The sequence below is a fragment of the Thermobia domestica genome, chromosome 13, assembly GCF_964235325.1.
Source record: "Thermobia domestica chromosome 13, izTheDome1.hap1.1, whole genome shotgun sequence".
In the NCBI taxonomy this organism is placed as follows: domain Eukaryota; kingdom Metazoa; phylum Arthropoda; class Insecta; order Zygentoma; family Lepismatidae; genus Thermobia; species Thermobia domestica.
The window spans coordinates 103,335,317-103,347,744 of record NC_137466.1 but is presented as its reverse complement, the minus strand read 5'-3'; the positions used below and the strand labels follow the sequence as shown (position 1 = coordinate 103,347,744).

The 12,428-nt window shown below is 35.3% G+C and overlaps 2 protein-coding genes across 2 annotated transcripts in view; both read right to left on the bottom strand.

The window, feature by feature from the left end:
* The window catches only part of LOC145668405 (dual 3',5'-cyclic-AMP and -GMP phosphodiesterase 11A-like), a 713,632-nt gene that overhangs the window by 574,047 nt on the left and 127,157 nt on the right, over positions 1 to 12,428 (bottom strand). The window lies entirely within an intron of this gene.
* LOC145667699 (uncharacterized) lies at positions 2,841 to 7,898 on the bottom strand. The gene has a single exon (XM_081735159.1). The coding sequence runs from the start codon at positions 7,896 to 7,898 to the stop codon at positions 2,841 to 2,843; it is 5,058 nt and encodes a 1,685-aa protein (XP_081591285.1).

Genomic DNA, 12,428 nt, shown 5'->3' with positions numbered 1-12,428 from the left:
TAAATGACAGGCGATATAATGTTAACATTTACTGCAATCTTCTATGGTTTTTATCATATCACTTGAAAGCGAAAAAGTAAAAATTATCTAAGTAACAAAGTTTATTGCGTTCCGGGGTGACCGCAGCGAAGCGGGGTGAACGCTGCTAGTGTTTAATATTTCGTATTTTCATTGTGAACTGTCAGTGAGTTCACCAATATGATTAAGTTATAAATAATTCCCATTGCTTTTTTGTGTAATTCTACGTATACAGGGTGAACCATTTGTTGTGATACGCCCTTGTAACCTGTAAACTAATAAATACAAAATACTGCAATTTTATACCATGAAAATGTCGGCAGGGTGATTGTTTGACATGCACTACAATACAACCTGATTAACACTGTTGCCAATCCAATACAAATTTTTATTTTTCAAATAGCATTGTATCAGATTGTTACATTTTTCAAATCTACATATTAAACGAAAACTTACAACAGCACACATGTTATGCAGTGTTACAAGCTGAGAACAGTACAGTATCACAAGTTCGAAAAACAATCAAATTTTGGAGGCTTCTACAGCGGTAATAACGCAAGTGAAGGCAATGTATCCAAAACACTTTAATATTATGGTCATCATATGACATACTTCGAACAAGTAGAAACAAAGAAAAAGAAATTGATAATTTGACTTTCATCAAAGGACTTTATTTCGAAAAAAGCGCTTAGATAAGTATCACATCCAATTACCGAACGAAGATGGTTTTGTATAAACAAAAATATTATAATAATATTTACAGCAATTTGATACATCCGACTGTTTCGAAGATACAAAAAAAATTGTAAAAATTGCTATATTGCTTAAAATAGCGTATTTGTGACTTTTTTTAAAAAAAAAAACGTGTTGCTTTCTTTGTTTTTATAACACCCCAAGATTAGTTTTTTGGCAGGTGTAATTACAGCAAGATCTCGGAATTGCATAATTTCAAGCAGTGTTGCAAACTTTACCAGTATTTACCATAACTCCAGAATGAGAAAGAAAACAAAGGTATAACATCGTTGGCTTCCTGTGGGGGTGCGGTGGCTCAGTGGTCGAGCGTTCACCTCCGGTACTTGGGGTCCCTGGTTCGATCCCAGCTCGCGTCGTGTGGATTTTGTGGTGGACAAACACCGTGCTCGTGGGTTTTCTCGGCGTTCTCCCGTTTCCTCCCCCTTTATTCATTCCACCATTTCACTCATCTCTCATCATCACCGTCTCCTTTAGCCTAACCGGCATAACCATGGGACGTAAAACTAAAGATTTCATTTCATTTTCATTTCATCGTTGGCTTCCCACGCTTGGACCGGCTTGTCACTGGGGGTGTGGTAAGAAGGTAGCCAATCACCACCCATCATTCACCACGCTCAGCGAACCACGAGTAATCAAGCTGGCCACTTCCCGTAAACGTCACTACAACTTTTCGCGGGAAGCCAACGATGTTATACCTTCCGTGCTATAATTCGTTGAAACTTTAGCTTCATTGTGTTGAAATAGAATATAAGATTTGTTTTCTAGTCTTTGAACTACTGGTGAATATAATTAGGTTGTGAGAAGTACCAAAATAGCTAACAGATAACTAAAGGAAATCTCGTTATCCTAATGAAGTCAACAGTGAGAATAACGCAACTTCCTGTAAAGTATGAATGCAAATGATTTGATACCCAATTCTATTCTATAGTTTACATTTTGATGATTGAAGAGTAAAATACAATGGCAGAATATTTGCTGTTAGCTGATTAGCAAATGATCACCTAAGAATAGAGGTATGGAGAAGGTACGTCCAGGTCCTTTTTAGATATACTGAAATATAACAAAGAAACATAAGAAATCAAGTTTCTAAGCTTGCACTAAGAATTTGTTAGTTAATATATTATATTGTGATATTAGGCATGTGCCAATGTAGATGACTACACGATAATATGTTCTGGGTAGGACTTTGCATTAATGGCCAACCCGTTTACAATCTACTTAGCAATGTTGTAATGCACAATAAACAAGTATCTAAGGTAACTGTCATTACAAATAAACTTACGGCGAATATTACTTTGTAAAATCCCTAAATGTTTTAAATAATAGTTTAGTACGTGCTTGCAGGATGTGCAACAAATATTTCAGCCATCTAACGTTAATAAAACATAATGGAAACGTCTCTCTCAGACCTTATTAGAGAAATAAACAATTTTATGCAGTTCAAGACCAATTTGTAACTTGTTAAGTACCTAAGGATCCTCCATGATTCTGTGGGGTTTGCTGTCACTCAACATCATCACGTACGGTACGCTGAAACTTCTACACAGTTCTGGAATTTTATCATTTTAAGTTTGACTTGACCTTCGTTACCGGTTTCACCTGACCTTTCAGAAGACAAAGAGTGATTTCAGTGGGTAAATGATAACGCTTACCTCCTTTTCTCATTGTGTTTCTCTCTGCTTTTCTCAGATTGAAATTCATGCTCCTGCGTCATAGTCGACGAGTTTATTTGGTGAGAGGTGTTGATACGAATTGAATGCCCCTTTCAGCAGCGAAGCTACATGTGTTCGTGGACTGTATTATTTTGAACACAAAGTTTGTTGTACAATATACTATTTATTATATTGTAAACACACAACTAAATACAATAATTGCTATGCATAAGCAACTACACACTATGCAGTCACACACACCACGTTGACACTTATAAAGCACTATAAATTATCCAGTGTTGCCAAATACAAAACAAAAGAATAATGAAGTGCGGCCGAACATACCGCCCACCTTGAAATATCATTTCAACACTACATATAATTCTACACATTACTCTACACTACACATTCTACATATTATTCTTCATTAAATGGAAGAGGAGAAATTTTTACAATTGGTCGTTTGAAGATACCTTTGCTAGTTTTAATAGTAACAGTTCTAACAATATTATCTACACCAGGATGAACAGCAACTACTCTTGCTAAATTCCAATGTTGAGGAGATGTCTTATCTTCCTTCACTAATACTAAATCATTGACCTTGATATTAGCATGTTTACACCACCACTTTGGCCTTTGTTGCAGCCGAGACAAATATTCTGTTTGCCAACGGTTCCAAAATTGTTGGACCAATCTTTGAGTTAATTGCCAGCGTGACAAATGATTGATTTTTAATTCACACATATTTGGTTCAGGTATTGCTACTAATGCATCGTGAATTAAAAAATGACCAGGAGTTAATACCTGATAGTCATTGGGATCAGAAGATAGAGCAGTTAATGGTCTAGAATTTAAACATGCTTCAATCTGACACAAAACTGTATACATTTCTTCAAATGTGAGTATAGTGTTACCAACTACACGTCTCAAGTGGTACTTGACAGACTTTACACCAGCTTCCCATATGCCTCCAAAGTGAGGTGAGGATGGTGGATTAAAATGCCAATTTATAGATTGCATACTGAGGTAATTACATACAGACTCTTTTGAATCACCCTCCGTTACAAGTTTCAGTAAGGATTTTAACTCTCTGTTTGCACCTATGAAATTTGAACCACAATCACTGTAAATATCAGTAGGTTTTCCCCTTCTAGCTATAAAACGTTTCAAAGCTGCAATAAATGACTCTGTTGAAGCATCACTTACCAATTCTAAATGGATTGCTTTGACACTGAAACAAATGAAGAGTGCTACGTAACCTTGGAATAATTTTGAATTTCGACTTTTCATATTTTTTAACATTAGTGGACCAGCATAATCTAAACCGCAATGCAAAAATGGACGAGTTGGTGTTACTCTACCAACAGGAAGTTGACCCATTAATTGGGAGGCTGTTACACTTGACTGCTTGTGACATATTACACAACTTTTTACAATTTTCCTTACAAAGTCACGACCACCAATAATCCAAAACTTTTGTTGCAAAACAGATAAAAGTAACTGTGAACCTGCATGAAGATGCTTTATATGTTCAGATTTTACAAGAAGTTCTGTAATTCTAGCATGTTTTGGAAGTAAGATAGGATATTTGAAATCATATGTTACACTAGCATTTTGCAAGCGACCTCCAACTCTCATGACATCATTTTCATCAAGAAATGGATTTAAACGCAATAGTTTGAAATTACAAGGCAAAGGTTTTTTCATACGTAAGTATTTTATCTCAAGTGGATATTCAGATTCTTGAGCTTGTTTTATCCAATGTATTAATGCATTTGACAACTTCTTTGTAGTTAATGGTCCACTACATCTTAACTCCTGTTTACTTTTACTATTCCTAATAAATCTTTTACACCAAGCAGTAACACGAACTAACCTAGATAATGATGAAAATTTATCTACTATTGTACAGTCAACCTTAATGTGCATGTTAACAGTTGAAGACTTTTGCTCACATTGAACAGAATCTAGATTTTTGCAATTAATATTTACAATAGGTAACTCTGATTCCATCAACCACTTTGGCCCATTCCACCATAGTGAATAAGACTCTAATTGTGACGGATTCAAACCACGAGAACTACAATCAGCTGGGTTGTCTTTGCTCGATGTGTGCGCCCGTTTAATAAAAATTGATTGTTGGATCTCAGATACCCGGTTAGCCACAAATGTTTTCCATTTACTCGGACATGAAGAAAGCCATGCTAACACAATAGTAGAATCTGTGTAACAGACAACCTGTTCAAATTTGATTAACATTGCCTTTATGACCGTATTGACTAATCTACATAACAATACTGCAGCACACAATTCTAACTTAGGTATTGATATTTGCTTTATAGGGGCAACTTTGGTCTTTGCAGCAATTAGGTATACTTGCACATTTCCAGATGTATCTATACAACGTACATATGCTACTGCAGCATACGCCTTTTCACTAGCATCTAAGAACCCAATTAGATCATATTTCACAATATTTTCAGAAGAAATACACCTTTTGATCTTAATCTGTCTCAACAATGGCAATTCTTGACAATATACTTCCCACGAGCGAGCAATATCATTCGGAAGTACGTCATCCCATTCAATTTTTAATTTCCATAATGATTGTAGCAACAATTTTGCAACAATGGATACTGGAGATAACCAACCAAGCGGATCATACAATTTTGCAATATCAGCTAGTAACATTCGTTTTGTCATTACTGACTTAGAAGTGGGAACAACAATAGAAAATGAAAATGAATCACTTGATGGATTCCACTGTATACCTAAAGCTTTTACATTCTCATCTTCATTAAAACAAATTAACGACTGAGTTTCTCTTAAGTGAGAAGGTATACTATTTAGCACATTCATGTCGTTAGTAGACCATTTTCTTAATTCGAAACCACCTTTGTGTAATAATGCTGTTAATTCTGAGTAAAATACCATTGCCTCACTACTATCAGCTGCACCTGAAACTAAATTATCAACAAAGAAATCATTCATGACTAATTCTGCGGCTCTGGGATAACAATAACCTTCATCTACAGCTAACTGTTGCAAACACTTTACAGCCAGATATGGAGCCGAACTGGTTCCATAAGTAACAGTTAACAATCTAAAATCACTAATAGGTTGGTCAACTGTTTCTCTCCACAATATTCTCTGGTAATCAGAATCAGTTTGATCTATCTTAACTTGTCTGTACATTTTTGCTATATCAGCACACATTGCAATTGGATGAGTTCTGAACCTTAATATTAATGGGATAATATCATCTTGTAATTTTGGACCTACCATTAAGTTGTCATTGGGAGATACTCCACTGCTAGTTTTAGCACTACCATCAAATACAACTCGCAATTTAGTGGTAGAACTACTTTCATTTAAGACACAATGATGCGGCAGATAATAAGATTCAGATACAAGCTTATCAAGTTCTACATCAGGAATTTTTTTCATGTGACCTAAGTCTAAGTACTCCTTCATGAAATCACAATATTGTTTACATAAATCAGGATCTTTCTGTAACTTACGTTCCATCTGGCATAATCGATTTACTGCTGTGTCCCGTGATACACCTAGAGGCTCAACATTTTCTTTAAAAGGCAATTTTACAATGTATTTACCATCAACATCACGTTTGTAAGTTTCAGCAAAATACTGCTCACATTTTTGCTCTTCAACGGATAAATGTTGTACAGTTGGCAACTCCTCTACTTCCCAGAATCTTTGCAATATTTTATTGAGATCAACAGAAACAAAATATGACTGAACACTTGATGTGTTATTCGTTAAGTTAATCTGACCACACAATACCCAACCTAACACCGTTTCAATGGCAGACGGAGCTCCATTCGTACCTACGTGTCTCCCACTGAGCAACAATAATGGGAAAACATCAGCACCTAACAACACATCAATAGGGCCGCTTTTATTAAACTGTGGATCAGCTAAGTTTACTTGTTTCACAATTTCCCAATTATCTATATTTTGAATAGTTACTCTGGGTAAGTTACTTGTGATTCTTGGGACTACTATTGCTTTAGTATGAATATTATTATTACTGTACAATGACTGAAAACACAAATCAACTATTGCATGAGAATTTCCAACGTTAGAACCAGTAACACCTGATATGCTCATGTTTATTTTCTCTTTGTTTATGCGTAATTTCTGGACGCAACGTTCAGTTACAAACGATAATTCACTACCACAGTCGATAAGAGCACGAAATTGTATCAACTTATTTGCATTATCTTTGATATTTATGACAGCGGTGGACAACAACACCTGAGGAATTAGTTTTCGATTTATAGAATGAGAACAATTTACTTGATCTACTTTATCCTTCTTTTCAAAATGCAATAAAGTATGATGTTTTTTGTTGCAAGTGTGGCAACCCTGCTTCACACTACACTTATTCACGGAACAATTTAGGGTCAAACAATTGAAACAAAGCGAATTCTTTTTCACAAAACTATGCCTATCATTCACTGACATATTTATGAACTTTTGACACTTATATAGCTTGTGGTTATTTTTACACATGATACACGACACAATTGGACTTGAATGATGCACTAACGTGTTGCCTTTTTTGTTTGTTTTTAAAGCAGACGTGTCTGCCGGTGACCTTGCACTCACTGCAGCTAACGCTTTGGCGCGTTGTAATATGAACTCTTTCAGCTGGTCGAAAGTTGGTTGTTCGTTTTTCTTCAATGAAAGCTCCCATTGTTTTCTGGTGTTCTTATCTAGCTTCTCACCCACATGGTAAATTAAAATCACATCCCAATGTTCCACTGGAAGGCCCAAGGATTTAAGTTCACACACACACTGAACACTATTGTCAACCAATCTTCGTAACTCACCTGATGACTCATTCTTCACAGCTGGTTGAGTAATCAACTTGCTCAAAATATGATTCGCTAGCTCCCTCACATCTTCATATCTTGATTTAAGTAACTCCCATGCTACTTTATAGTTATCATCAGATATGGAAATAGACTGCAACAATACAGCAGGTTCTCCTGATACAGCTGTCTTCAAATACTGCAACTTTTGAGCATTTCCTAACCGATTGTTATTATGAACAGCAGCAACAAATAAGTCACGAAACGATAGCCAATCTTGCACTCTACCACAAAATGTAGGGAGTTCTAAGTCTGGCAACTTCACATCTGTGCACTGTTTATTAGATGTATTTACCTGTTCAGTATTAGGTGACTGCATATTGTACAAAATTTCTAAGATAGAGTCCAACTTATTTTGCACTTCATTAAATTCTCCGTCATATTTTGCAAACTCACTTTCACCACCCACAGAAATGAACTTTGTAATGAGCTCTGTGCAATCGCCATGTAATTGCGTAGCACGTTCAGTGTACAGCTTGATACTGAAGTTAGGCTTGTCTTTATTCTCGTTCACTTTATGTATTAACCTTGTCACTTCACGTTTCAAGACAGTTTTCTTACCTATGAGTTCTTCCATTGTTATAATTCTGCACCACTTTGACAATGCACTACAAAATGAAGATACTGCGCCACAAGTTCGCAAACTACGCACATGCACAACTGGAAAAAAATCCGGCCCGGAGGACCACTTTAATGTTCGTGGACTGTATTATTTTGAACACAAAGTTTGTTGTACAATATACTATTTATTATATTGTAAACACACAACTAAATACAATAATTGCTATGCATAAGCAACTACACACTATGCAGTCACACACACCACGTTGACACTTATAAAGCACTATAAATTATCCAGTGTTGCGAAATACAAATCAAAAGAATAATGAAGTGCGGCCGAACAACATGAGACACAGAAATACGGTTTACGTGAGATCCGAACCACATGAGCTTCCACTGGGAATCGAACCCAGATCTTCCACACCAAAGACGACGAGTTGGGATGAATTGCTATATGCTTTCAAATGATATAACTATTTTCGGTCAATATTCCATATAATTTGTAGGAACAAAGAATTTTGGAGCACTGCAGGATTGCATTAGAATTTCGAACTGATGTAAATCCTAGAATATTCTTCAATCTAGGAATATAAAGTTGCCTTATAAGCTACACAAATTTAATTTGTTGATGCAATTTCTCCATTGTTAATAATGTCTATTTATATCCTGTTTGAGATATTCACATAAATCCATGGTTAAAATGTGTGGAGAAATAGTTAAAATGACGACTTTTTATGATTTCCATTATACTGTACGTAATAATAATAATAATAATAATAATAATAATAATAATAATAATAATAATAATAATAATAATAATAATAATAATAATAATAATAATAATAATAATAATAATAATAACTCTTTGCACTTTAAGGGAAAATTTTCTACAAATTTTCATAATGTGTACAATGGACAAAAGAGTACCCTTTGAAAAATTTCTCTCTTTATTGAATCGAGTATAAAATTATGTAAGGAAGCTAATCTTACGTGGAATGGGAATTTTCTTCTTTGATAGAACTGGAATACTGTACTCACAATAAGAGACCTATTTAAAAATATATATATAAGGGGAAATATCTCTTGAGTCACGAGGGAAATTTCTCATTAAAAAAGGAATTTCCCATCGTTGTTGAAAGTAAATTCCCCTACTCTTCTCACACTTGAATTTTGTACCTTTTCCTTTTCGTTTCTTTTTTCTTTTTTCTTTTCTTTTTTGGTCCTAAATAAATAGAGCGAAATAAAAGGAAAACTAAGTGGATTGAATCTGTCACAGGGAACAAAAGAAAGACGACAAGAAGCAATGGCTGTAAGATGATGATATATAAAAAAAACTAGCAAGAGAAACTCTAAAGAACGCTCACCCTAGACTGTTAAAGAGATTAAACCGTAATCCTCCCAAATAAAAGACCAGCGTTTAATTCGGTAAGTATCCTTTCATGAACTCCGTTGTCGCATGTGCTTCTGACACACACACATAAAAAATATACCGTATACAGTACATCCATATATTTATACCTGCTACTACCCCTTTGATGTCTCACTTTTTGGATCTTACGCTTTTAATTTATTTATTTATTTATTTATTTATTTATTTATTTATTGAAGGTAACACTTAGACCCTAATGGAATTACACAGAACATTTCATAGCTTCTAAAGATCTCTTTTTTCTAAGAAAAATAATTCCAATTGTTGGAAAGTTTCAGCTATGTATGTATATATGTATAATTTGACCTCGATAACTCGAATTTTCTGACATTCCTTTAAACAATCCATAACATTCAATATTAAAATAAGCTCTGTAAATCGAATGTATTTTTAAAATTACAACCTCGATACGTCGAATTTTAAGGCTTTCATAATAATATTTAAAAACCTCGGTAACTCGAGTTTTCGTATCAGTGAACCTCTACAAGTCAAAGTTTACCAATATAAGTCGAATTTCTCTTGATATGATCTTGATAACTCGAAGTTATAGCTCTGTGTTTCTACGTAAATGTCATTGTTGCTAATGTGTACTGTGATTGTCTTTCAGTCATGTCTAGACATGAAAGGCTCCTTCCCCCTGTAGTCACTTTTAATGAGGAACTCTGAACCTAATATCTCGATTTTTTTTGTTGTGCCCACCTTAATATATATAAGAGAGAGAGAGGGTGGGATTCAGGCAGCGTTGTAAGGGCAAAAGTTCTCCCATTTGGGACAAATTTACATTAAACACCACTTACGGTACTTGATTAAGTGGATACAATTATGCATGGATGTGTTCAGCTCTCTTGATGAAATCCTCAATCTGTGCCTATATATATCCCTTTGGTCGAGAGTATTCTGATCCACATCCCCTTTAGTTCAGTCGACATACATGTTTTACATTGCAAAAGTGGTACAGATTTTCTTTTTGAGAGTGTTAAATATACATAGGCACTAGCTAGAAACCCAAATTTTCGATCTCCCAGACCTTGTGCTAACTCCGGGAAAGGGGATGAATCATTGTAAAGGGTGAGCAATTACGGAAAAATATTTGTAATGATTATTTTGGATTTTGTTTATGTTGGTAGAGAAATTTTTAATTCCATACTTATCGTCAAACTGTCATTCTTATTGCCTAATATCTTTTATAATCCAGCGTATAATAACCTTAACTTTACGAAATAATGAATCGTGTACAAGGCAGGAACGTCATTGTAGATTTTACAAGAGGGGAACAAGACTATTCAGTCATGTAAAAATATCACGGTTTTTGTTAGTATGTTACTATACATCTGATTAAAACATAAGTATTTCTCAAATTCACGGAGAGTAATATGTCCCCTCCGGCGTTACCCAAATAACGCCCCTGGTACGAGAGTGCCTAATTCACTTTATACTATTTATGAAAGCGGTCGATCGTATCTAGGAACCAAAATTTGTAGGGTTATATCCAGTGGTCAAAGTGAGACGGTATCAGGTGGTATGCTATACCGCCTCTGGTTTCTCAGTGATGAAGACATACCGTCTCTGGTTTTTCAGTGATCAAGACATACTGTCACTGGAAAGTAGATGTTGATATACCCTTAATAAATCAATTTTTATACACCGTAACTGACTAATTGCTTTGCAGTAGAAGATATTATTTATTATCTAATTCTTCTTATCTTTCTAAGTTGCAACACCAACATTTCTGTTATATTTTCCCTATCTTTTGTTTTTAAAAAGAGTTGTCTACAAAGAAGTTCACCCCTTGTTCCTACTCAAGAACTCTGGTTGCAGATAAGGATCACATGATAGAAAGAAATTACTCACGGGCCCAATCCAAATAAAAGGCAGTGCATAAGCTACTGGTTTAAAGCGAAATCGAAAAGTATTATTATGAAATGAAATCTTCAAGTTTTACATCCCATGGATATACTGGCAAGACTAACGGAGACGGTGATGATGAGAAATTAATGAAATGGTGGAATGAAGAAAGTGGGAGGAAACGGAAGAACCCCGAGAAAATCCCCACACACGGCGTTTGTCCACCAAAAATTCATTTGGCACGAGTTGGAATCGAACCGAGGACCCCGTGCACCAGAGGTGAACGCTCTACTACTGAGCCATCGCGGCCCCTAAGTATTATTATAAGTTCGCCAGGACCTCTTTTGTCTACAATACAGTGGTAAAGAAATAAGTCTACGTAACTGAGTTCGGTATTTACGAGAGAAAAAGTATAGTTTATGCAATCAAAAAAAATCCGTTCTTTTGCTTAAGTGTTTGGTTATTGTTTGGTGTGTCAAGTATATTAAATAGATGGAACTTATGCGCTTTCATTAAAATGTATTTTTGTCTTTTTAATAATTGGTTAACAACCTTCTGTGGGTCTGGAATACCTCAGTCGAGTGGGGAATCCAGGTGTTTACCCGTGGGAAATTGTTTCAAAATTGTTGACATAAAAAAATTCGTATTAGAACATTTTCGTGTATAGTTCTCTATAATACAACATATGGGGATATCCTTTTTATTATTATTCGCTGAAAGTTGTAGGCGGGGACAAAGCCTCTCCACACGCAACCCGTAGCTACAAAAATTTCTCCGATGGTTTAGATTCATTATGGAAATAGAAATGCAATCTTTTAGGCAATATACCCTCACTGTATTTCGACATTTAGATAGCCGGTATGTCGAGTCAAAATCGTAATAAAACATACGGCCTCTGCTCTTTTTCCACTTCGAACACTGGTTATATCACTACTTAAGTACTACTGTTGTCCTAATTTTGAAGTAATTACATTGAACCAATGCATTTTGAAATTTCCATTAAATCATCACAATAGTTTTAAATATCAACATTTCCAGCCCCATCTTTGGTGTCATGCAGACAGGCAGGCAATGCAGTTAGCGACACCCATTGGCGTAGCTTAAATATTTTGCTAGAAGAGCCATGGCTTCTTACTTCTGAGAATTCTGAGAATCTTACCTGTGATTCAGCGGTATTCCAGGGACACCAACAGTGTTCTAGGGATGTCTGGTCCCTTCTAGTTAAGCCTATGGCGACATGTATTTGCGTGACTGTTAAATATCAGAAATTAG